The sequence below is a fragment of the Cydia fagiglandana genome, chromosome 4, assembly GCF_963556715.1.
Source record: "Cydia fagiglandana chromosome 4, ilCydFagi1.1, whole genome shotgun sequence".
In the NCBI taxonomy this organism is placed as follows: Eukaryota; Metazoa; Arthropoda; class Insecta; order Lepidoptera; family Tortricidae; genus Cydia; species Cydia fagiglandana.
The window spans coordinates 6,826,915-6,854,651 of NC_085935.1; the positions used below are offsets into that span (position 1 = coordinate 6,826,915).

The 27,737-nt window shown below is 39.1% G+C and overlaps 1 protein-coding gene across 7 annotated transcripts; it reads right to left on the minus strand.

The window, feature by feature from the left end:
* Nucleotides 1-764: 764 nt before the first annotated feature.
* On the minus strand, nucleotides 765-25,921 carry LOC134663562 (tetratricopeptide repeat protein 14 homolog). Of its 7 annotated transcripts, none has more exons than XM_063519960.1 (19): nucleotides 25,787-25,921; nucleotides 25,313-25,622; nucleotides 25,024-25,100; nucleotides 24,499-24,621; nucleotides 20,076-20,296; nucleotides 18,611-18,751; nucleotides 17,785-18,461; nucleotides 17,051-17,280; nucleotides 15,631-15,800; nucleotides 14,822-14,971; nucleotides 14,191-14,265; nucleotides 13,201-13,377; nucleotides 12,239-12,329; nucleotides 11,889-12,017; nucleotides 6,677-6,900; nucleotides 4,908-5,093; nucleotides 3,962-4,201; nucleotides 3,343-3,462; nucleotides 765-2,747 (listed from the first exon to the last, which is right to left on the minus strand). In XM_063519960.1, the coding sequence occupies exons 2-19, from the start codon at nucleotides 25,611-25,613 to the stop codon at nucleotides 2,585-2,587; spliced, it is 3,495 nt and encodes a 1,164-aa protein (XP_063376030.1). In that variant the 5' UTR covers nucleotides 25,614-25,622; nucleotides 25,787-25,921; the 3' UTR covers nucleotides 765-2,584. The 7 variants fall into 7 exon arrangements, with proteins under 7 accessions (XP_063376030.1, XP_063376031.1, XP_063376032.1 ...); XM_063519961.1 differs by having other exon boundaries at nucleotides 6,689-6,900; nucleotides 12,239-12,332; XM_063519962.1 differs by having other exon boundaries at nucleotides 765-2,720; nucleotides 12,239-12,332.
* Between the last annotated feature and the right edge of the window lie 1,816 nt (nucleotides 25,922-27,737).

Sequence of the window (27,737 nt, forward strand, 5' to 3'; positions counted from 1 at the left end):
TGTGCATTGCTGTAATCCATGTAGGTAGAGACTTACAGTCTTAAGTGGTAGTACCGCTACGTTGTATTTATTATTTAAAGATTTAATAAATAAAATTTTCGTTATGAACTTTAACCACAGCAGTTGGACAGTCACATATATTTTTTATACAAATATATTTTTTATTATGGTGGGTAGACGTACCTACCCTCCATATATTTTATGGACATTGATAAAGACAGTTGGAAGCAAATATTCAATTTTAAAACTGAATCGCGTATAATTAAGTTTTAAGCGTTTTAAGTCCCGTTTTATGATTAATAATGTATAAAATTCGTGATAATTTAAATCAGAGTTGGGAGCAATGTTGCTGCAGAAAAATGTTTTTATTTTTATTACTCGCAACTTTTTCTCGGAGGCCAACGCACACATAGAAGCTTCAGGCGCACACATGCGCAATTGTTTGGGGACATAACTTTCTTAGGAAGTGAACAGGCCTTGGTGCACGACCACCGATTAGATTTTGACAACCCCAAATAGCCGAAAGGGATTTCTGTACGGTAGTACTATTATTTATTCTGTGAGTAAATCTCGAAGATGTGTAATTTAAGAGCAGTGTTGAGCAAAAAGTAATGAAATTACTAATTAACAATTACAATTAGTTTCAAATTATTAATTTCAATTACATGTAAAAAAAATATTGCGTCTTCAATTTACAATTGCAAAATGTAATTGTGTTGGCCTACAAAAAGGGCAATGGAAAAGTCAGAAAATTAAACAAAAACTTGAGTGTTCATTCTTTATTAATATTTTTAGTACCGTCTTAATTAACACACATCTGACAAGATGCAACATGGAATGGCCTTCAATATGTGACGTTCCACGGGAAAAGGTACCTTATGAGGGTTTCTAGTTTCGGAGATATGAAATGTTTTGTAAAGAGGTGAAAAAATGCTCAATTTTTTTTTATTGTGTGATCTGAAACCTTAATGCGTAACGTTTGTTTACCTGTTTTTATTTTTGTTATAAGTTAGTTATAAGCCTAGTAATGTCGTCTCAGAGTTTAGTCGAAAAGGTACCTTATGGAAAAAAGATTGAAAATTCCCAAAAAAACTAGTCAATACGGGAAAAGAAGTTTGGTAGAGAACTGTATTAGCATTCTGCAAAACTAATTTGATAATTTCAGTTCTGGTTGGGGCGCCTAGCAAATATTATAACCGTACATCGACCGATATTACAAATCCAAGTAGCCTGCTATTATACCAAAGTAACTCTCGTCAAGTCTTTCTTAACTAGAATAATCTTCATTTGGTTTGGTCGCATGCAATAAATCAGCCATTGGTTTGCTGAAAAATGCCAATACCCGACGCATTACCTTATGGAATATCTGAGGTCATTGAACCTCAATGCCGCTTGTCTTCAATGGCAACCAAAATATATTATTGATAAGAAATAGACTATTTATACCATCTTTACCCCAAAATATTATTAGTTTATCCTAACTGTTCCATCATCATCATGCCTCATCATGTAACTTAACCACAAGGTACCTTTTCATTACATACAAATTATTGGTCTTTTTTAAGATTATTATGACGAAGAACTAATTAAATTTGTGGCAGTTTAATGTAAATTAATATTTTCTATTCATAAAAGATAAACTTCAATGTGATTGATGTTTTGTAGTGATGTATTATTAGATTTATTTCCATAAGGTACCTTTTCGTAAATGTATGGAGCAAATACTGTAATTGTTATGTAAGTTTAAAGTGGCATAAGGGGTTAAATATAGTATTTAGTTGGGGTTTTAGGATTTATTTCATTTGAATGATAGAATTTCTTTCATATGTGCTCAGAAAAATTGATTGTTTGTTACATTAAAAGTAAAAATATTCAATTTTCTGATTTTATATGAAAAAGTCAGAAAATACATTTTCACCTCTAAATCGGTATTGCTTTTTGCTTAAACTGTCTCTCAGTGTCGTTTTCTAATAGATACAATTTAAATCTTGAGAGCTCATTGCAATCAATCGTGAAAATGAAATAAGACTTTATTTTCAAGAGATTGGTTAGTATACACATAAATCAGTCGATATCAAAGGTTTCTATTTGCATTACAGAACAAGTCGCAACATTTTTTTAATCTCAGATATATAAGGTATTATTATTTGTAGTCAACTATGTAACTTACTTCAGGAACATAGTTTTTTAGGCGGCTAAACTTAAAACTTCTCTATTGTAAAGTTGCTCATTTCACAACATTATTTTAAAAAAATCATATCTCTGTAACTACGCAACTTAGAAGGTTGATCTTTTGTGTTATCGATAGCTTGTTTATTGTAGATTACTGGGGTATGCATAACTCCATACCCGCCATAAGGTACCTTTGCCCGTGGGACGTCACATATGACAAGCTATTGATTGAATGCAGTTAATTTTGACACCAAATTCTCTGACTAAAGAAAATACCTACAGTACTCATAAAACTATATTTACAACTAAACCTCAAGGATGTGTTAAAACGGGTAATGCGAGTGAATAAGAAGTCGGCACCCTAACCAATACAGTATAGCCTAGAAAGTTTAAAACGTTGGTGGTATAGGAGTTACTCTTTGGGGGCAGGTTCAGCGGGCTTTTCTTCGGTGTGGTTCCTTTCGGGTTCGTTCCCGTCGGCCCATTTGCCGTCGTACTCCTTACGGTCCACGTATCTCTCTTCCTCGTACTCGCCCTCGCTGCGGTGGCTGTCGCGTTCAGAGTAGCGGGAGTAGCTGCAAATTAGGAACACATTATTCTTAGGCACAACACCTTACAGGGTATTTACTCATGGCTCAATTATTTGCGTCCTGGGGTGGTCGATGGTATTCCATCTGTCCAATATCTTGGTTCAAAGTCATTGCGTCACTCTCTCATTAAGCGAAATGTGAGACAAAATACACATTGGACAAAAAAATTAGACAGGTGGAATGCCACCCTTACGACAGTTAGGACAGAAACAAAGGGAATGCTTCCACTTATTTTACTTGTATGTTAATTGCTGCTCATATTCAGTTAGAATGCTATCTCATAATGTCCTTACTGTTCAGCGCGCTGCCAAATTGCATGGGCACAATACATTATACAATTACACACATAATATATTACACGAGGCAACGGTAGTGACTTCCTTCCGATATTTAGTTTTAAAAATCTCTGTCTAATTATGCACGAAATTAATTCACGACGTTACTATGCACTTTTGCGGCTGGGTGTACGTGTACAGTTCCTACTAAATATTTTGAGTAGGCAACTTGGACATGATGTCAACATTTCTCTTCATTCAAAGTATCGAGATAAATGATACATGTTCAATAATCGTAAACTGACCTGTCTCTATCCTTGTCGCGCCGTTCGGGACTGTAGGAGCGCGAGCGGCGCGTCCTGTCGGGGCTGCGCGAGCGCGAGTACCGTCCGCCGCGGCGGTCGCGGAAGTCTCGGAATCCTCCCCTGTAAAAAAAGTTTAGATTTTAATCTATGATTGTTATTATTACTCAGACCCACTGAGCTTCGTACGAAGATTGGTAACCTGTGCGAGTGAATTCGGGAATGTATTTTGAGTGTTTATGTATGGTTGCTGGAATGTGTAAACTGTGCGATGGTTCGCGTTCCTTGATATGATTCAAAAAACCTACACGTCTTGGATAAATATTAATGTCATAAAAGTTTGTATAACCATTCGCGAAATGTGATGAACATTGGAAAACAATGAAGGGATTCCGAACAATAGTCCTGCAAATTAATAAAAATGCTAAAATTATAATATTGGTATAAATTATATGGATGAAAACAAGGTATTCCTAAGTACCTTCTTGCGGCTCTATAACTGGCGTGGAATGACGCCAACGCTACCGCGGCCGCTTCTTATACCTTTCAACGTGTGGAAGCTTGTTGACGCTAAAGATGTTAATTTATGAATTAGGAGTTATTGTTGAGCCGATCGTTTTACCTGAAAGGTCTCCCCCGTCCCCCTTGTCCACGGCGAGGCCTGAAGGGCCGTCCTCCCCGGCTGCGGTTGTCGCGCCAGTCCTGCTGGAAGCGGCGCTGGTCGTCGCGGCGGAAGTCGTTCCCGCCGCGGCCGCGTCCGCGCCCCGCGCCGTTGAAGGTGTGGAAGCGCGGCCGGTAGTACGTGCCGCGCTCGAAGCCGCCGCGGCCGCGCCAGTTGCCGCGACGGTTGAAGCGACGGAATCTTAACAGATCAGATAGATTCATTAGTAAATTATTATCAATTGTGAAACTATTTATTGTATCCAAAAATCTCAAAAACTTTGTTTTGCCATATTGTGCCAAATCCGATGAAGCTGCATTTGTTATAATTATAAAGTATATCAGCATATCATATTATCAATGTTATTAAAAGTGAACGTTGTTAGAAAATTGGACTAAGCCCAGGCGGCGTAACAACGGGCGCGTTTTTATCCCTTATCACCATGCCTGTCACGTTCTAACAAGTATGTTAGTGCGAAAGGGACGCGCATAGTGATAGTCGATAAAAATGGAACCGTGCTGCGCCCGCAGGAAGGCATAGTTTTGCCGTGGTAGAACGGTTGCGACCCCATGGCGCCCCCATAAATGGCAGTGCGGAGAATCGCCGCAGGGATGTTAGTGGGTAATCTCCTCCCCTCTCTCTGACTAACAGGGAATTGCAGGAGGAGGGAGTCCCATATACCATCCCCCTTATGGGCTTCCCTGGCCCGGGGCTGAGATGCATAAATACATTTATCCCCGCAACAAAAAAAAGGAAGGCGTAGTTTCTTCTCTCCGTTGGAACGTCGGATGGCAGGAGCTTTATTATAAACTATTTTGCTAATTCTCGGTATTAGGTACCGAACCCAAGCTCGGGACAACACTACTAGAGAGACAATAATAGAAAAATATCAAAATATTAGACAAACCTTCCATCCCTGGAGCCGGAGCGGCTGCGGGAGCGGCTGCGCGAGTAGTAGGAGCGCGAGGCGTCGGAGCGCGAGCGCGAGCGCGGCGAGCCGGAGCGGCGCCGCCGCGAGCCCGCCGAGCCGCTGCCCGACGACGCCGAGCGCGACCGAGAGCCCGAGCGCGACCGGTACTTGCGCGGCCGCGACCTGCACGAGAAACGAGACATACAATAACTGTATCAATGAATAATATAGATCACCAATGAGATGGACAGACCGGATCGAGGCCGCAACTGAGTGCTCGGTTTACGAATGTGCCCGGAAAGCTGCAGTTCGCGACGAATGGCGCCGTATTAGCAAGATCATCACTCATCGAGATTCACAATGATGACCACGACCACTCTGGCAAGAGTGTACCGACTAAGAATAAGAGAAACAATAACGGTATATCTAGACCAGGGGTCGCCAAACCGCGTAGAATAGAATGCTTGAATATGAAATAGACGACTGAAAACAACTTGCGACTCTGAACTTCTAGTAATTTAGTACGATTGGTTCTTTTTATCCTGGTGTAGAGAAAGACAAAGGAAAATGAAAACTTGTAAACTAATGATCAAGCCAATTTTTATTATTATTAAGCTTTGTTTCCCGTGTTTTCTCTTTTCTTTTTTTTTCTTTTCGGTAATCTAAGTACACGGTCCCTTTTTGGGTAAAAGCCTATTTTACATCGTCATAATCATAAAATTACAAGAATTGAATTAAATTAGAAGATTGAATGAGTACAAACGAGCTGGAAATACTGTTTTGACTGTCTTGCTACGGTAATTAAGTACAAAATTATCTAGTTCTACACACATTACTAATTTACTATTTAGAGTATTACGATTTAGGTCAGTTAAAACTCGAACTATCACATCCATCCACAAATTTAGGTCAAGGCCATAACCGCCATAATAACTAACAATATTATAGTAACATTTATATTCTATGTATGTTAAAGTTCAATTCGTAAGATACTAACCACGCGAAAATCGTGCTTTACACATTCTAGTGGTATATAAATATATATATATATTATTGTACAATTTGTGTCAAATAGATCAAATAATATTGCGCTGTAAATACTGGCAAGTGCAAGTTTGATAATAAAGTGTGCAAAATGAGCAAAATACTGATCCTAGCACTACATCACGCCACTATCTACCATGAGAATTAATTGAAATTGTCAGCCGAATCCAAAAATCCGCACATCTCTTATGCATTGGTTCGACGGCTCTCATTCGTTCTATTACTTCATTTTTATGCTGAATAGTAAACGTTTTGGCGGCTCCATTAATTACGTGAGAGTCCACAAAATCATCAATAACCCGTCGCGTAATGAATGGACGCCCCTTTTATTTTATATACTGAGTAGGAGGGTCTGCTGGATACATTAAAATAATTACGAAAGTTAATTATTTTACATATAAGTATGAACATGAACCAGCGGTGTATCTTTTTACGTATGTTACATATGTACATTATTTGTACTCGGCTCCTATTGAAGTTGCAGGGTTTCCTGGCAAATATGTCAGCCAAAAAGCGACTCGGAGATTTTAAATTTAAGATTGAATTTAGATTACCATTTCGAATGCGATATCGCGACTCGAAAGATTAACATTGCCGAAGTTTACAATAGAACAAAGGTTTACTCTTGTTTTGTTATTGATTTTATCGTGAACGAATGTGAACCGCGAACACCAGAGACGGCGGGTGATGGCGGGAGGCGGGGGGGGGGGGGGGGGGCACACCTGCTGCGCGACCTTTTCTGGTCCCTAGCGTCGTCGGAGGTGGAGGAGCGGCGGCGCGGGCGCGGCGAGGGCGGGCTGCGCGGGCGGCGCGCGCCGGGCGTGGGCGGCTTGATGCGCGTCACGAACTGCTCCGGCCGCTGCCCGCCCACCGACACCGGCGTCTCGCCCTCCTGCGCCAGCCGGAACGACCCGAACTTGTCCAGCACTATGTTGCCTTTGCGGACCTGCAATAAACATTAAATAAATAAATAAATATTATAGGACATTCTTACACAGATTGACTAAGTCCCACAGTAAGCTCAAGAAGGCTTGTGTTGTGGGTACTCAGACAACGATATATATAATATACAAATACTTAAATACATAGAAAACACCCATGACTCAGGAACAAATATCTGTATCATCATACAAATAAATGCCCTTACTGGGATTCGAACCCAGGACCATCGGCTTCGCAGGCAGGGTCACTAGCCACTAGGCCAGACCGGTCGTCAAACATTCATTACAAAATTGTACGTACAAAAACTTTTTTAGCGTTCCGTACCTCAAAAGGAAACATAAGTGTTCCGTAAGGGTCTCTATTGTTTCCCAAATAGTTTTAAGTCATAATGTATTGTTTGTCCGAATTTTCGTTAGTCATAATTGGTTTTTCTCAGAAACGCGTAACTTTTCAGGATTGCCATAAAACAAACCTAACCTAACCTATCTATAGAATCACCTTACGAAAATCCTGAAAAGTTAACGGTTTCAGTTTTATGACTAACGATAATATGACAAACAATACATTATGACTTAAGGTGGTTCGCCTAGGTTACTCAAAACTTAACTCTCGCTAGATGGCACCACTTTTGCAAAATTTCAGATTTTATTTTTTTGTGAAATGGTCTTGGTATTTGTATACTTAAAAGTATGTTTCGCGCACTCTTTAAGTAAATATTGAACTATTAAAATAAACATTGAATACTTCATTGTGCAAAAACCACCTTTTTAATTCGACGGAGTGTTGCTGTCACGCTTTTTCCTACTATTACTCACACATGCAAACAGTGTTTCCGTGATCCTTGTAGTAGACAATTTCACACAACGTAAGTATGTTGCAATAGCGTAAGGGTATGTTCGTGGAAATACGTGCAAGAGGATTGGGGTTCAAGACTGGTGCGAGTAGGTAATTTCTTTTTGTTTCTCCTTTGTGCTATCTTACCTTTAAACGAGCAATTATTAGATATATAATTATTTATTTATATATTTGGATGGTATCAGAAACGGCTCTAACGATTTCGATGAAATTTGCTATAAGGGGTTTGATCTCTTAGCTAGGTCTATGAGAAAACGCGCATTTTTGAGTTTTTATGTTTTGTAAGCTTTGGTCGGTCTCCCAGATATTCAATCTCCGCTTGGCAACTAATCCCAGAATTGGGATGCGCACTAGTTTTTACGAAAGCGACTGCCCTGACCTTCCAACCCAGAGAGTAAACTTATTTGGATTAGTCCGGTTTCCTCACATTGTTTTCTTTCACCGAAAAATAGGTATCGTTGTATAAGTAGGTAGGTATCAAATGCTATTTCGTACAAAAGTTCGAAAAATCATTGGTACGAGCCGGGGTTAGAACCCGCGACCTCCGAATTGCTTTCCGCTAGGCCAGCAGCGCTTCCCCCACATACTCAGTGTTATCAGGTTTTTTAAAAATAAAAAACGATTACTTATGAAAGCAGAAGAATATAAATGATCGTATTAGATTTATAATTGTTACATATTTGCCGTAACTTATTTTTAAAATGTGTTTTTCAATTAAAAGACACGTCAAGATTGTTTACCTTATTTCTAATGCTAAAAAAAACAAACTATAGTAATAATTGTGTTTTTCATTCATAGACAAAATCCGTTATTTTTAACCACAGGAAATTTTATACATTTCTTTTTAGGGTTCCGTACCCAAAGGTTAAAACGGGACCCTATTACTAAGACTTCGCTGTCCGTCCGTCCGTCCGTCTGTCACCAGGCTGTATCTCACGAACCGTAATAGCTAGACAGTTGAAATTTTCACAGATGATGTATTTCTGTTGCCGCTATAACAACAAATACTAAAAACAGAATAAAATAAAGATTTGAATGGGGCTCCCATACAACAAACGTGATTTTTGACCAAAGTTAAGCAACGTCGGGAGTGGTCAGTACTTGGATGGGTGACCGTTTTTTTTTTGTTTTTTTTTTGCATTATGGCACGGAACCCTTCGTGCGCGAGTCCGACTCGCACTTGCCCGGTTTTTATTGCAGTGTGGATGTCCTGATTGTAAAAATCAGAGAGATTAGGTAGAGTATAATTTCTAATTATCTTTGTAAAAATAAAAGAATACGTGTAGTCCATACTTAATAATCGATTTATGATAATAAATAAGAAAAATTAAATAAAAATAAAAAAACAATACGAAATTTAGGTGTAACAAAAATACAAAAAGTTATGTTCCAGCATACAATGACTGGGGATCGAACCGGGAATCTTCCGTTTTCAAGCAAAAAAGCGACTGTTTGCATAACACGCCATGATAGTTCTTAGCTAAGCTGACGAACTTCTCGCTTAGGTCAATTAACTACCTGTCAAATATCAGTGTCAACAAAATTGCACTAAACATGACGGCCCTCCAAATTCGAGCCGTGGTCAGCCCGGCAACGTCGGAAATGGTATGGCAACGTCGCAAATGTATCTGTACACGACATTTGTGACACACACATACGTAAAATTGATGAAAAGTTAACTATGATTTTTGCATGATTTCTGTATGAAACATTGTTTTCCTGTTAATTTCGCGCAAACGAATATTCGAAAGAAGATAAATGCGGAAATATTTGTGTACTAATAGTGTGTAGTTACTTAATGAGCTTTGATTGAATTTTGTATGAAAAGCGAACCACCTTAAAACTTTATGGGAAACAAAGGGACCCCGTTCCGTAAACAAAGTTTTGTACGGAACACTAAAAAACAGAACCCTTATATAGGATCACTTTGTTGTCCATCTGTCTGTCAAAACCCTTTATCTCGGAAACGCGTGTACGTGTAAGGTATCGAGTTGAAATTAAAACCATATACAGGCCTAGTCCCTAGAAGCTGTGAAAAAATAAAATATCTGAATTCTTAAACGTAATAAAAGGATCCCACCAAAAACATTCTGTAAAAAACTAGCCAAGTCTCGATGGAGCTGCTTGTTTATCTCTAAAAAGTAATGAAATCTAGACAAAGTCGTGCCAAGTCTAAGGTTCCTTACTGCGATTTCTTTATTATTATAGTTAATGTTGTGTGACTTGGCCGTTGAAGGGTACACAAGGGTACAAAACCAGGTGCTCCATGACACCATTGCACCAATCTGCCATTGCACCAAAAAGAAGTGTTTGTTTCAGGCTCGCCCATACATAAGTATTATTGAAATACGCAGCTTTATCAAGCCTACAATTGACTGGTTATTGAATCAACGTTTTCCAAGTGGCAATTTTCCATCGTCAATGGGTAGCGGTTCTGGCGACAGATTGGTGCAATGGTGTCATGGAGCATCTGGTTTTGTACCCTTGTGTACCCTTCAACGGCCAAGTCACACAACATTAACTATAATAATAAAGAAATCGCAGTAAGGAACCTTAGACTTGGCACGACTTTGTCTAGATTTCATTACTTTTTAGAGATAAACAAGCAGCTCCATCGAGACTTGGCTAGTTTTTTACAGAATGTTTTTGGTGGGATTTCACTTCTTTTTGTAGAAACGTGGACATATTGATTTATTTTATTAGATTTTCTTATTTAACACATTTTTTTTCTTTTTAGGAGTAGTTTTTTTATTATTACAAATCTTTCTTTTCTTTTTTTCCGGTTCTGATTCTTGTACAGTAGCAACAGTTTTTCGTATTGCCCATTCATTAAATCTGAATAATTAAATAATAATCAGTAATCCGTCACTAATCATCATATACTTAATGACTTGGCAATCGCACATAATGCTTTACTCGTACCGTACTCGTAAATATGTGTAATGCTCAAACTGCAATTAGCGCTAGCGTTATGTTCAATTAGAATTATTTTTAATAGGTGACGATGATCCTTTTGTCATTATGCAGCCGTGCGATGGCCAAGTCATTATACGTATTACAAATTAAAGATATCTTATTGATACGGTTTTAACACCCCCTGGCACTGATTAAAATAACCGACTTGGTTTCACATTACATCTCAAAACTTTTTTGTAGTAAAAGCGTTGCGAGACTTGCACCTTTTTACATGTAATGTTTTTGATGGGATCTCATCTCTTTTTGTAGGCAATCCTTCTTTTCGGGTACTCATACCCATACTATGTATACACATATCATAACTAAACATATCTTCATTCATACTCACATCGTACATCGTAGTGTACCTTTACTTTACCTACTATTTGTAAGAACTGCAACAGTAACTTTGTAATATCATATAATTATATGGCATTACAAACTTACTTATGCAGTTCTTAGATATTTAAAACGTGACTGATATTGCAATATTTTTAGGTTTTCCCTTTATGTGGCCATTAAACCCTAACTCTGTACCAAATTTCAGCTCTCTGAGTTTATGGGAAGTACTAGTTCTATTCTGATGATCATGAGTGAGTTTCATAAATGCGAAACTTTGCTTTCGCTTAACTTCGGAACTAAATGACCTACAGACTTGAAATTTTGGATTTTAAGTATGTGATTATAGCTTACTGGATGACCAAAATTTCTGCGTTCTGGTCTTATCCAGAGGTTCTCAAATAGGGGCCTGAAAATGCGGCGAAATGTTTCCAGTAAAGGATGGTACGGCAGTGTTTGCTTCGCGCTCGACTTGGCGGGGGCACTGCCGTGCCCCCCGATACAGCAGTTTATGCCGCAAATAACGTAAAAATCGACACTCAAGGAAATCTAAATTTATAGAGTACTTCCCGTTAACCTAGAACTATGAAATATGTCAAGTAATATCGTCTTACATTACAAAATACACGAAAAAATCTGAAAACTGTAAAAAAAAATAATTTATAAAAAATCGTTAATGTTGTACGGAAACCTCAGTGGGCGAGTCCAACTCGCACCTGGCCGTATTTTTTGTCATTGATTCCAACCAGAGACGGCGTTTCAAACTATTTCATGTAAGGCCTGTAGCGCTTCATACCTTGTGACGTGTGACCAATATGCAACAACATTCAATATGATAGTTACCGGAGGATGCTGCTCGGTGCCGGGCGGGTCGGGCTCGCGGTTCTTGTTATTCGAGGACGGCAGTGGCGGCGGCTCCTTCATGGCCATAGCGCGGCGCACTGACACGTTCTTGTCGCCACTCGTCGGGGGCTGCAACATTACAAATTGTTAACATTCTTCAAGAACTTGCCTGGAAAAAGTTGTGCAATATTTCCATTGAAATATTATGTAAGTCTTGTTCCCATAGCCCAAGCCCTCTCGCGCATGAGAGGAGGTCTGTGCCCAGCAGGGATGTTTATAGGCTGAAATTATTGTCTTGTTCATCCAAACTGACTATTGACTACATATTTGGGCCCAGAAACTGTTCTTACCTTAGGCGGGTCTTGTGAATCATCGGAACTGTCTTCAAATGCGTAATGCTCCTTATATCCCTTGCTGGATGACTTTTCTTTCTTCTGAACTCTACTGTAAACAAGTTAGAATAAAGAGGATATAAAAGCAAATGTAATTGACCCAGGGAAAGTCTGATTTAGTTAAAAACGCTATTGTCGGATGTTTTCTACAAGTGGTATTTCTCAACCGTTTCTCGTGAAATTGTGAGCAATAAATAAAGGATTGAGTTGTTAACAGAGCACGGAAGATTTTTAGTGATGCAAGAAAATAAATGTATTATTTTAAGTAAATGCTTTTTTAAGGCGTATCCAGACTAGTACATTTTTCGCCAATCTGATTAAATTGTCCGATCGAATCAGGACGTGCGGACGCAAACGCCATTTGGCTCGCCGTATTCAACCGCCGATAATGACCGATATAATGAAGTGTGGATGCAAGGATACCAATTTGCGAGGCCAGTATCGACCGATTTGATCAGAAATGAAATTGGCGTCAATCTCCAATTTTAGATTTATGGTGATATTAGAGCTCTCTAAATTGAAAAAATGTCCCAGTACGAAAATACTGTCCCGTCTGGATACCGTTATATTCAAGCGATACTAACGGGTCTTTGACGGCGCTCATGGACATTTTCTACTTGGATTTCTCAAGCGGCGGCAGCGGCGCCTGGTCGAGCCTGTCACGGAGCCCTGCTGACGCTTGCTGGCGTTTTCCATTCACCAAAATATTTCGCTAAAACTACAGGTCAATTCACAAGGGCTGGAGCAAATGAGTGAATGAAAATATCTATGTGTTTAAGACATTAACCAATAAAATGGCGGCTCAGACTGTATACCAATACATAGTCACTCATACAATTAAAGTTTCGTTCATTCCATTCGTGCCAGCTTCCGTGAAACGACCGATGTACACTGAAGCTTTTTATTCGAGCGATACTAACGGGTCTTTGACGGCGCTCATGGACATTTTCCACTTGGGCTTCTCGAGCGGCGGGGGCGGCGCCTGGTCGAGCGGACTCACGGAGCCGCGCTCGCGCTTGCTCGCGTTCTCCACCATCACGTGATACGCGCTCAGTTTGGATTCGAGCTCTTCTAGGCCGTGCATCTCGTCGAGTATCCTACACCAAAATAAATATTAGGGTTTTGTTTATAACATGTTAAATTGATCTGAAATATTGGATTACGGTAACGTTTACAAAGACTAGCGGTCACCATATAGTATGTTAACACTGTTATATATACGCCGTTTCTAATTTACATAGGTACAGACTGTAAGCAATTATTCAACTGAAATTAACAGTTGTTCTTACAATAAACACTAACCCCCTTATTCATAAACGTTTATTAAAGTAGACAAGCCGATAATAATCGTTTGTCCCTTTCCGCCATATCAATACGTTGGAAAGGGACAAACGATTATTATCGGCTTGTCAAATTTAGTAGACGTTTATGAATAAGGGGGTAAGTACATGGAAATAAGAGCGCAAATGAGCAGTTACGGCCAGTCATCTTACATGTGACGTTCACAATCCAAAGGTTTTACCACATTTTCGCTTGCAATAAGGACGCTCTGACTGGTTATTCGTAGAAAGGTACAAGGCAATTTCGTCGTTATGGTAAGCGACAATGTGGTACCTATTGATTGGGAACGTCACATATGTTCTGTTTAGTAAAGCTCGGTTTTCCTAGGATAGCGGTGCTGTCATATAGTGGCCGTCTCCATACTAAATAATACGGCTAAATATGGATGTCGTAGTATTTGTATGGAGACGGCCGTTACATGACGGCACCGCTATCCTAGGAAACCGGAGCATAAGCGACCTGAAGCGATCGTGGTTTAACATACTGTTTTATCTTAAGACTACTCCCAACACCAGACCAGTAGTTATAGATTACTAAGGGAAAGAGTAAACTTAGATGGCGAAGTATACCTTTTATCACTGTGTTTTCTATCATATTCGCCATCTGAACTGAGGTCCCTCTTGGATTTCCCTTTCAATTCTTTTCTGTAACATGCATAACGTCAATATTTACAAGTATCGCACAGCTATTGAATTTTGGGTGAATCAACTTTTTCTTGTCACACGTTGCTGTGGTAGTTGTTCTCCTGGGTGACTAGTAAAACTCTGATTTTATGATATTCAAATAAAGTTGTAGTTATAACTACTAAGGCACTGGTCCCACCGCGAGCTAGTAAGCTATGAGCTATCGGCTATAAACACGAACAAAAGATAAGCACTCCCGTGTAAATAAAAGAGACACGGCGATATTTATAGTTACTCGCCCAGCGGTGAGCTATAAATATCGCCGTGTCTCTTTTATTTACACGGGAGTGCTTATCTTTTGTTCGTGTTTATAGCCGATAGCTCATAGCTTACTAGCTCGCGGTGGGACCAGTGCCTAAACGTGTCAGAAGGACGTGCTACTTTTGTCTCCTAACAAAATTTTGTCCCCTGGCTGACGGAACTAAATAACAACAAGAAATAGTTGATCCACCCTTTTAACATTGTATTAATTGATTTGCGTTAACAAGCGGAATTACCATCTGTTTGTTTGTCTTACCTAATAGCGTCCCTTAGTTTTTTGTCGCCGATGTTGTCCAAATCTCGCAAATTGTAATCGTTGTTGGCGGCAGATCGCGCAAGCTTCGATTTCCGCTTTTCCTCTCGCTCTTGCTCCTTGCGTTTACGTTTTGATTCTTTCTTCTTTTTTCTACAAATAAATTATATACAATTGATACTAGAAAACTGATATGTGAGACATGGTCAAAATGTTAAGGTCAAATTTTGTATGCCAATTCAAAGATATTACAAATATTTGGTTGTAAAGACAAAATTAAAATTAAAAATAATTTGAGACACTGGTTGCAACTTTGACTTTCAAAAGCCTGAACGCTGCGCGCCATATTTGAACATATTTGAACCTCGGAAAATCGCCCTAGAGGATATTAATTACGTGACGAAGACCTAAGACCCCCCCTCTCTCCTGTAACCAAACCAAGCGTGATATCAGTGTAAAAAGTAACAGTGGTCCGACGGCCTTTGACAATGCGATGACAGCGATGTATGCAGCTCGGGTGTCTCCAAACTCGTTTACCCGAGGGCCATATTGCGCCTCAGAAACTTTCGCGCGGGCCATCGTCGGTTTTTGCGCCGGGGGAGGGTGTCTGGTTGCTGCTGTTAGTAACAGTTCCACTCTCAATGAATGCTGAACCCCTGGAGCCTGGCTCCCGGGGGCCGGACAGTGGGCACTCGCTTTGGGTGTCAGCGGGCTGGATTGGAACATTTGGAACTCGTCACGGGCCGGGGTTTGGAGACTCCTGGTATAGACTATGGTGATATTTTGAAGTAGAATGATGCGGATGAACTTACTTGTCCTTCTTCTTTTTCTTCTTCTTCTCATGGTCGCCGCTCGGTTGCTGCTGCTGGCCAAGCTCCTGCATTTTCCTGTTGCGTTTGTACTGAGCCGTCTCTTCTAAGAAGTTGCGCACTTTGTCCTCGTAGTCAGAGTCCTCTTTCGTCATCTCGAGGAACTTCCGCACCTGATTCGATACCACGATTAAATTTGATCAGTATAAATAGACTACAGATAAAAGTGTTAACTGGCCACGCCTTATTAAACAAGCACCTAATAACCCTACGTGTTACAGATAGCCCCCTCTGCAGAGCATGCATGGAGGCAGAGGAGACAGCCGCCCACGTCATTGTCGAATGCCCAGGGGTGGCAGAATACCGGGCACAATACCTCGGCTTAAAGGGGCTCTCCCAGAAGTCGTCGGCAACGTCAAGGGTCTGCTAGGCTTCTTGGTAGAGTTGGGTTGGCATGCCGCCAACCAACCACTCAAAATAGGCGCAATAATATAACGTCGAGTTGCGGTCAAAAATCGTCAAAAATAGATGTCGTAATTTATGAACAGACCCTTAAAAGTGGACTCAAATGAAATAAGCTGTCGTGCTCTCATGCTGATAAAGTACGGTTATGTGAGGTGACCGAGAGTGCGGTGTATTCCCGATTCTCATATATGTACATCATATATCCGCCCCAAGTGACCGCCGCGAATCGACCTACATGAGGCGGGGACAAATGGGAAGAATACAACGTGAGTGGTCTTAAATCTAGCATATGTTATGGCCCAGACATTACATGATTAAACGAAAACCTAAAACATTGGCAGCACATAGGTGGTACTTTAATTTGATGAGGACCCTTATCATATTAGCAACAGAACAAATGCAGTGTATTTAAGAAAAAATTGTTAATCGAAATTGACACTACTAATTTATTGACTAGTGTCAATAAATTAGATTGGCTTGCATTTTTAGTGCCATTTCGATTAACAATTTTTCCTATCTATGCCAACTGGCGAATTGGTTGCATTGGACACAGTAATCTCTCCGACAATCATTTGATAAGATTTTTGCAATGGTTTTAACTGTGACTTGAGTAGCGTAGCGTAGCGCATAATTTTAAGAGCTAAGAAGGGCATGCACTTGACTGGAATGAACCTTTGAGTGGGACATAGTAATATATTGTAGCGTAATCTGGTAACCATACTGATGGGTGAAGTACGAGTTGTGTTTATGCGTCTGTCCGTCCTCACATAGCCATGGTAAAAATACCAAGTCTACACAACTTACCTCTCATAATCTATATCCGCCTGCAACTTGGCCGGTGCGTTAGCAACTTCCACGGGTGGCGATGGAGGTCGGCAGCCGTACGGATGGTTGAACTTCGTGCTCCTCTGTCTTTAAACAACCATGGTAAAAAGACAAGTCTACAAATAAAACTGACCTTCAACTCATAATCTATATCGGCCTGTGACTTCGCCGGTGCGTTAGCCTCTTCTACAGGAGGTGGTGGCGGCTGGTAGCCGTACGGATGGTTGAACTGGGAGTTGTGCGTCCGTGTGGCGTCTGTCTCGCCGAGCATGGCCATGCGCTTGCTCAGCGGTGAGAGGGAACGTTGACGCTTGTTGTTGGACTGCGTACGGCGTTTCTTCTTGCGGTTGGGACCTTCAGAATCTAAATTATAAAGACAATTAATACAAAAATCATGAAAAAGACATTGTGAAACTGACCTATTGATCTTTTAGATGTCCAGAAATATTACGTGTGCATAAATAGGTTGTAGTAAAAGCAAGTTAGTATTCTTAAGATGCCCTCTAATTCTAATGTGGACTATTTAAATTTTAAAAGTATGGTTTGACAAGTCGTGAAAAATAGTGAGAATCATACTGTCTTTTTCTTACACAAATATTATCACCCCAAAAATGGGATAATATGTCTAGTTAGTTTCTAGTGCTATTGACAAAATTGGATTACCAGACTAATAACCCCTTACCGCATACGAAGCCATATATGGCCGATATGATATTTAACTCTATTGACAGCTATTAAAGTTCAAATTTCAGCAAATATTTTTTATTATATGCAGTAAGGGGATAATTATACATATGTACATATTACTCTGAAGGCTGCCTGATCTTATGCTTTGCTTTATTCAATATCAAGTATTAACTTTCTTACCACTAGTGTCCGAGGATGAAGAGGAAGATTCGGAAGATGAGCTGGAACTGGACGAGTCACTGGATGAGGACGATGAGCTGCTCGACCGCTTCTTCTTACCCTTGCCTCGCTTCTTCTTCTTTTTCTTCTCCTTCTTCTCAGTTAGATTTAAAAGCTGCTTAATAGTTTCCTTCATTTCAAATGATTTCGCTCCAGTCAAACCGGGCAATAACAACTCTGCCGGTTCAATCAGCGGCTTAGTAGTAGATGTCTTGCTTTTGAGGAAATCCAAAGAGTTCTGAGCTTCTTCATGAAACGGTATGATAGCTAAACAATCCTCGTATGCCTTTTGAGCTTCCGTGATTTTATTCTCATCCTCATAGCTGCGACCGAGCGCAACCAGTGTCTCTCCCAAATACTTCCTAGCGTTCGCGTGATTCGGATTCAATTTCAAAGATGTCTCAAAATCTTCTATTGCCTTCTTGAAAGTTCCACTGTTGGCGTATAAAGCGCCTCTCGCTACTAATCCTTCTACATTTCTTGGGTCAATGCTTAGGGCCTTGTTGAGACATTGGAAGGCTTCAGAGTGACGTCCTGCCTTGAAATGTTCGATACCTTCAGCTACTGAACGGAATGCCCACTTGCTGGCTTGGGCCTGACGAAGTTCATCTGCATATTCCGCTGGCGAAAATCCTCCCCTGGGGACAAAATTTAATATCTTTAACGCTCGGTTAGCGGTTAGCGGTCAACAAACGTTAAGACAGAAAGTTAAACCCAGATAACAACTGGACAAGTACAAGATAAAATAAAAAAAGTTCATCTAAAATGTGTAAAAATGAATATTTACCTCAATGACACAAAGTTAGTGCAGTGCATGTTGGAGATTCCAAGAAGTTCAGACAGATATTGGATGCAGTTGGGGTTATTGAACCCTGGGCTCTTCTCCAAAATAGCTTCGTAACTTTCTCCCTTCATGTCCACAGTTTTCCTATTGAGAAAAAGTTTTATTAGTCATCGGACTTTCCCATAAAAAGCATGTAATGTCGGTTTGTTAAAAGAAGTTATTCAATTTAACTGTACATCTTCATATTGCAAAAAAGATTTTCAAGCAATGAAATCCTAATTGCTTTTATTTGAAATTTTTGGTAATGTCACACGTACGTTATCCTCACCTGTTCCAATGGAGCTGTTCAAAAAATTGATATTTTACTGGTATTGGCTTATATTTCGTTGACACAAAGAACATCATAGATTAGGTGATAGCGGCCTCACAATATGACATTAATATTACCGAACTCATCGACAGTCACAACTTATGCGGCGGTCTAGTGTACAAGCGTCTTGGGGGTCCTCGCTACACCTAGAAAAGAACACCCTAAAATAATGGAGGGAGCTGGTGCACAGCTTGGGAAACCTCGGGCTCCACGGAGCTCATGTTTGGTGCTGTCTTGTCAAACTATATCCTTGGGAGCCTCATCAGCAAAATTGACTAATGTCGGTAGCTAGTCCAGTATTACAAACAAACAACGCCAACATCCGATAAATGCTGATATTAAAAGTCCAATCATTATGGTTTGAATATGGCTGGAATATTAAATATTAGCTTTAATACAGAAAACACAATTTCCCTTTAGAGACATCAGAATGAAGTAACCCTGAAGCATTTTACTGACCTTTTCCATATATTAAAATAATGTGTAAATGATTTCAACACTAATGGTTTCAGGTCCTCATTATATTTCTTTCTTTCTCTTTCTTGGTATTGTTTTATAGTTTGTATTCTCCGATGGCTTTTCTTTCTTTTCATCAAGCATAAAAAAATGTCATGAAATCATTTTCACAAGTTTGGTGAAATGTATAATTAATTCATTCTGCAAGTGATCAGAATCCGGTGAACACATTAATATATACCCAACGAATTTGCTCCTTCCGAAGTTATGCATATATAAAAATACCTACATGCAGTGTGAATTTGGTGTATAAAGCTGAAAACTGCCGGTTGTTGAAGCATCTAAGAAGGTACTTTCCATCAAGTCAAATTTAAAGTGGCCTGTCACCAGATGATGTGTTTCATTATCATTCTTCCAGTTTTATTCCATCGTCATGGCAAATCCTCGTCAAGAATTCCTCAAATCTTCACATCCAAAGCAGGTACATACATTACTGACAAAATAAATACCACTGTTTTCAAGATCTTCACAAAATAAAAATACACAGATACAATACAAAAAGTGTTGACAAATTCAGACCTGTAAAATAGGTGTAGGCACACAGTGATTAATTGTAACTCTCTAGTGGTGTGCGGTACATACTTGTAGACCAATGGGAAGTCGTCTGTGCTGAGGAGTCCCAGAGGGGGCTTAGGCGGGGGGTCGTCGGGGCCCCGGGTGACTCCCTTCATCCCGCAGACCATTTTGTCAGTGTCTGGGATCACTTCAATGACTTCGCAGCAGACAGTGTCATTCATCAGGTAGTTTCTTGAAACATTTTTCTTGTCCACAGCTGGTATGATATTTCCCACAGGTAAAAATGCCTGGCAAATAAAAATTTTGCCTTATGAATATGTAATACCAGTCAGGTCAAAACCAAGGGCATACAACAATGAGTGTTTATCATGCAATTAAATACCTATTGTTAAAGGTGCCTTATAGGAAAATATTATTATAGCTAGGGTTCTAAGTGACAAAAAAAGGTCGAACCTTTTTTTTCTTGATTAAAGCATGAAACTTGGCACAGTTGTTCCTTATATCAAACCAAGCCGATTTCGATCGGTAGCCCGAAGGAGCCCCCCCTCTGGGGCCGGAGAGGGGGGGGGGTCAAAGTACCGCTCGCCCGGCTTCATTCTTAAAATTCTAACAGGCCCCGTTTAGCTAATAGGTCATATTTGGTATCAATTTCGGATAAATCAATATCGTAGAATTCATTTCTGGTATAAAAAATTAGCAATTTGTAGAAAAAAATAAAAAAAAACTCAAAATATCTAATTTTTCAAGTTTAATTTTTGTTTCTTATTTATTGTCAGAATTAAACTGCCTGGTTTTTCTACATTGAAAAAATATGATGATAAAGCCTATTTAATGCAGATTTTAAAAACATAACTTTTACATATCTTCATTAAGAGGAAATTGCATAAAAAAAAACTTATATCGTCTCGCGCCGGTGAATATCTTTTTACCGACATCGGAATCGATATAGACAACATCCGAAGTACACACTCTGGAGACCGATTAAAAGTTTTGTTTATTGTTGTAGATAGATAAAGATAGAAAAGCGTACAAATATTTTCTTATGTGTCGTTCAGTGAAAAAAGGGACCTTGGAAAAAATTATCACAGAGCCTCGCGTTTGTATAGAAGCATACTCGTAGGTATTTAGTTAGTGCCAACCACTCCATGGACTCCATGGTCGCTGTTCTCAATAGGGGATATTACTGCAATGTTCTGCCGCCAAAGTGCAGCACTACCGACTCTAGTAAATTCATAAACTAACTTATACATACTGTACCTTAAACTGTTTTTTGACAAGTTTTCACAGACAATAAAATATGACATTGATGCATCAAGGCGGTTTGTTAACCAGGGCCTATCGGTAAAAGCGAAAATCGAAATTAAGTTATCTGCCTCTTTATCGAATATGCAAGAGTGATAGAGGGATTAGACAACGAAACTTCGATTTTCTTGTTTCGCGGCAGACCCCCAGATTGTTAGTGATTGACAGATAGTGGTAGTGGCGCTACCTACGCAGAGTTTTGCGTAATATTCCCTATTAATAAGAAGTAAACTATAAGTATTATTTAATCTGCTTACTTATTACATTATACCACACTTTAATGTTGCGTCTTGTGTATTAATGCAATTCCTTCCCCCGACACATGAATGGATACATTTCATAATTCACGTATATATGTCAGTTTCAACCATATTCTGGCCACAGCAGGGTTGTCAGAACAGTTTGGAAACAGTCATCTGCTCCTTGCTTCCATTCCCAAGAAGACGGACTGAGCAAGTTTGACGACGAACTAATGTCTGATCCCAAACACCAACCACACGGTACACTGCGCGTAATGAGGCATTTATACGGCTCCCTTTTGAACAGGTACATTATACAACTCTTCATTTCAATATCCCGGTGTAACTTGTCTTCTTCAATATTGCACTTATTACCGAACATATAATATCTCATTTTAGTATTTTAGGGGAATGCTTTTAGCCACCGCTATTGCTCCATCTTGTAAGAGCTTGGATCCTTGTAGTAGCATGGCTGAACTCTGAACAGGTTCCATGTTTCGAACTCACTTTTTCTACCCTTTCAGCTGAATGCTCGAAACAGGGGTAAGACTTCAACTCTTTTAGGGTAAATAAAAGAGTTTATTTAAGTAGCTTACAGAATAGATAATTTTATTGGCTTAAAAATAGAATTCCCTGGCCTATTGTGGATGCAATGGAGTGACATGTGATATAATTGAGTTTTCCACTGTGTCAACGTGAGCCCACAAATCCTGTAGTTGGGGAAATATTCGTACGCATGAATCTAGTCTAGCTGCTATAACTACATCGTCTATGTCTACTGTGCTTATCAATACCTTGCAATGACTGTTTTACAGCATCTGCAACTAGGGCCATCATATGAAATGAATCGGACTCTTCATGGTTCTTGGAGTATTCGGAATCTCACGAGGAACATTACTTATAACATGTTTCTCTACACAATTTCGCGATGGCATAAATAAGGACTTATAACTGTTCGAAGTTTTGTCAACACAGTGTCTCAAAATGATTATACCTAGTGCTAAAGAAATGAGTTTCACTAAAATATCAGTGGTTATAAGTGAAGCTTATCATCATGGTAAATTTAACTCTTATATCTATCGGGCTCTGAAACACCAGGAGTCTTACTCGTATTCCAAGCATTCTCTCGATCGACCTTGTAATACTGTAAGCTCAATAAGACTTGTGATAATAAGACTAGATGATATATATATATGATAATATGTATTTGATAAATACACTCAAAACATCCATAGGTAATTCAGGAACAAGCTTTCACGATAAACACAAATATATGCCTTCTAGGATTTGAACCGGGTTCCCCATTTAATATATGGTGTATAAAAGTGAGATCTAAGCATAGACCCTTTTTAGCTTGGCCGATACAAGGATTCAAGCTCCTACAGGATAGAGCAATATCAGTAAATCTAATAAATAACATTCGCCAAAAGTTTATTATAACTTCATATGATGATATGTGAAATAGCCTTGTAAAGTGAATACCTTACTGATAAAGCCGTTGCTAAATAATAAAAAAAATGCCTGAAATAATTCTTTACTTGAATAGACTATTGAAACAGAAGCAGCCTTATCAGGATAGAATTATATGTTTGGGGCTTGGGGGCAGACGTTAGTTCCTCTTTAAACTTGCTCAGTCTGTCTTCTTGGGAATGGAAGCAAGGAGCAGATGACTGTTTCCAAACTGTTCTGACAACCCTGCTGTGGCCAGAATATGGTTGAAACTGACATATATTATATACGTGAATGATGAAATGTACGCATTCATGTGCCGGGGGAAGGAATTGTTTTTTTAATACACAAGTCGCAAAATTAAAGTGTGGTATAATGTAATAAAAATATTTAATAATACTTACAGTTCTTATTCATTGAGAATAGCGACCATGGAGTCCATGGAGTGGTTTACACTAATTAAATACGAGTATGCTTCTATACAAACGCGAGGCTCTATGATAATTTATTCCTAGGTCCCTTTTTTTACTGAACGACACATAAAAAATAGTATTTGTACACTTTTCTATCTTTATAATAGGATCTATAAAGGATCTACAACAACAAACAATACATTTAATCGGTCTCCAGAGTGTGTACTTCGGATGTTGTCCATAACGATGCCGATGTCGGTAAAAAGATATTCACCGCGCGAGACGATATAAGATTTTTTTTATGCAATTTTCTTTTAATAAAGGTAAGGACAAGTTACGTTTTTAAAATCTGCATTAAATAGGCTTTATTGTCATATTTTTTATATGTAGAAAAACCAGGCAGTTTAATTTTGATACTAAATAAAAAATAAATATTACACTTGAAAAATTAGATTTTTTAATTTTTTTTTAATTATTTCTACAAATTGCAATTTTTTTATATCAGAAATGAATTCTACGTTATTGATTTATCCGAAATTGATACCAAATATGACCTATTTAGCTTAACGGGGCCTGTTAGAATTTTAAGAATGAAGCCGGGCGGAGCGGTACTTTGACCCCCCCTCTCGGGCCCCAGAGGGGGGGCTCCTTCGGGCTACCGATCGAAATCGGCTTTATTTGATATAAGGAACAACTGTGCCAAGTTTCGTGCTTTAATCAAGAAAAAAAAGGTGTTTGCACTTAACATCCTCACTATTATATCAGGAGGCCAATTCAAATATTGATATGAAAATGATGTAATTTTCTCATCATTCCCCCGTGCGTGACGCTCGCTCCAATACATGTATGAATAAGTACGAGCTAAATGTATGTGCAAATGATAAATAAATTACATACATTGTTTAGATATCAATATATCATCAAATGGTATGTTAAAATGGCCTCCAGGTTTCATTATTGTGGTGCTATTGATATCATTAGAATGCATATAACAATGATGACTTGACAATTTGTTTGTTTGTATTTATCAAGTTGTATGATTACTAGTTTATCTAAGAGTTTCACTTGCATAACATTGTGCAATACCTTCACATTGATATCAGCCACATATCGGGATGTAGGTCCGGCAGTGCAAAGCACCTTCAGCATCATCCCAGAGGCTGTCCTGTTGATCACAGCTCCTATCACCAATTCTCCCGTCTTCACATTCTGGAATATAATATGTGATGAGTGTGTATACCTTGGTCCACTTTTGGTTAGGTTGGTTAATATTACTACACCAGCCCAACTCCTTTAGGATGTAACTAAGAATGTTTAGTGTTGGACCAAGTTAACTATGCATGCCATTTGCAATGACAAAGTGTGGCAATGTCATTATTCATGTCAAGTTTAAATTTGCTGTTTATATGACACTCCATCACTTTGTTCTATTCAAATTCAGTTAGAATGAAGTATCCAGTTAACTAGAAATCGTTATTGGCAGAAGTCATATAAAATGTAATAAAATATAAAATGTCTCTTTATTACCACATTATCAGTAGAAGAATTTGCATGAAGACACCGGGTGTAATTTTATTAAGTGTACTTACAAATGTATTTTTTAATACTTACTTCAAAAAAATGCCTCAGTCTTGCAGATTTATCTACATTCAAAAACGTTTCAAATGGTGGCATCAATGCATATAGATCTGAAACAAAAACGACACGAATATTAGGTACTATGATAAAGTTACAGAAAAAATAGATAAGTGGAGTTATGAGGCACAAAGGCAATGAATAATTGATCAATCAAACTTTCAAGTAAACAACCTTGAAAAGCATTGTTATACTCATTTGTGGAAGGCAAAGCCAACCTGTTGCCTAGTAACCATATTGATTTTTAAAACTCGTTCGTGCTTACTGTCTTCCGGTGTGGTAGCATCAGTCCCAAGGCTGGATGAGGAAGGCGTTTCTTCCTGAACTGATGTATCAAACAATGCATTTGCCTCTTTTGCAATAAACTGATGAAGTTTCAATCGTTTTCCACGGTCTTGGAAGGTTAGGTGTTTATGCCTGGACTGGTACACCGCAAAGTCCAGGGCTCCAATGCCGATTTTAGATAAATCATCCTCTCCTCGTTCTGCCTCCCACGTTTTCTGGAGTTGCTGTCCATGGTAATTTATGGATTGCGTCACGAGAGACGCATCCAATTTCCCGTCCATATCAAAACACTGAAACAAAGTATAAGGTTGTACTAACTCTACTAAATTACGAAATTTTATACAAATAAAAAGTGAGAGTAGGTCGCCGCCATGTTGATTTCAGTGCAAAGAAAGGATGTGAATATCCTGCGATATCACTATATACGCATTAAAACAAAACTAATCCATTTTACCTCTGATATTTTGGTTATATATACAATAACACAAAGTTTTTAATAACATTTAATAATTCCATAAAATGCGAACACAAGCACACCGCACGGACATTTTTTTGGAATGGCTACCACAGACTATGAAAATTGCCTCGACAGTTGAAGCATAAACCATAGATACGGAATTATATCAACACCGTCACATACTAGCGTTTTTAAACTTTGATTTATTTTATAATGTTGGTTATCCTGATATCACTAGTTAACTCATAAAGCGATATCTCTTTCTCCCTCTTACTTATGGGTGCGTCCCTCAATGACCTTGGTGCGGTGCGATAGTGTGTTACCCCGGCTACTCACGTAACGATAAATCGTTGCGATAAAACTGTGCAGTCCGACTGTGCAGATAAATCGAACCGTGTGTATGTCGATTATCGTAACGATTTGTCATACACACGGTTCGATTTATCTGCACAGTCGGACTGCACAGTTTTATCGCAACGATTTTTCGTTAAGCCTCCTCCAGACTATGCGCGTGAATCGCGGGCGAAGCCGCGAACGCAAGTGTGGCGTCGATTTCACAGATTGTTCACGTCTTCGCGCCGTGTTCTCCGTTTTTTGTCGGTATTTCGGCCCGCGTCAAAGGAGACGCGAAGCGCGAACTTGCAAGACTCCACATTACACACTATTTTGGCTCTTCTGTGGCCAGATAAATATTAATTATATTATGATTATATTACATTAAGCAGCTATATTTTACGGTTTCACAAGAAATCAAAATGGAAAAACAGCTAAATCACGTATGATGCCATAGATAACTAACAGTTAAATTCGATCAGCTGATGCTTTTCCGCCATCTTGCCGCAAACTAAACTGCGAAATCGCCGTGAAGTGTGCGAGTGTGGAGTCTTAAGTAGCTAACACACTATCGCACCGCACCAAGGTCATTGTGGGACGCACCCATAAGTAAAAGGGAGAAAGCGATATCTCTTTCTCCCTCTTACTTATGGGTGCATCCCACAATGACCTTGGTGCGGTGCGGTAGTGTGTTACGGCTCTTACGTCATGTTCGCTCCGCGACGTCGCGCCACGATTCACGCGCATAGTCTGGAGGGGGCTTTACGTGAGTAGCCGGGGTTAGCTACCTTTGATATACAGTTTAGGCCATAGACTTATAATATATAGAGACGGTGTCTCAGCGAGCTGTCACTGTTGCCACTTTTGTTTAGTGTACGATTAACAATGAGGCCCACCTTGCTGTAGCCATGTCGATAAAGTCATATCGATAAACTATCGACATTTCTTGCAATTTTAATTTTACTTCAAAGGTTTAACGATACCTATATATAACGATACCGATACAAAATGAACAAAAACGCTTTTATTCTTTATTGTGGTTATCAGATCACAATTTTATAGTCACGCCCCAGCAGGGAACCAAGGGAAAGTTCAGATATTTAATTAAAATACATAAATACCTCCTAAAATAGGTGTTCCACAATAATTGAGTTATATAATTAATAATTATATTATTATTACAATTTAAATGTTTATAATCATATGGATTATTCTGGAATAAAATTTCATTCATTCATTCATTATTATATTATAATATATTCATTATCCATTAGCATTTCAATTATGTTTATGTTTAACGAAGATATTGAAGCTTTAATTAATCGCTATTTCGTTCCGCTGTGTAGCGTTTATCGATATACCTATAACATGATTAAAATCGACTTTTCACATCCCTAAAAGAGCACACATATACGCTTTTACGCACACATACACAGCATGGGCGCATCAAAAAAGGCAACACTTGATTTGAAGTCCATCTTGTCAACAGTATGGTTGTCCTTTTCTGACAAACGGCATTTTTAAAAGAGCGAGGAGAGAGAAATGATACTAGTTGCTGCGCCGTGAAAGAGAACAGAAAACGTTGGGCTCAGCATGAAATAAATAAAGTTGTCAG

Coding starts and splice junctions, on each gene's coding strand:
- LOC134663562 (XM_063519959.1), bottom strand. CDS start 25,613: ATGGACGGGAAATTGGATGCGTCTCTCGTGACGCAATCCATAAATTAC. Junction 18,752..20,075: donor GACTTCCCATTGGTCTACAA/GTATGTACCGCA, acceptor TTTTCTCAATAG/GAAAACTGTGGACATGAAGG. Junction 14,972..15,630: donor AAGAAAAAGAAGAAGGACAA/GTAAGTTCATCC, acceptor ATTTATTTGTAG/AAAAAAGAAGAAAGAATCAA.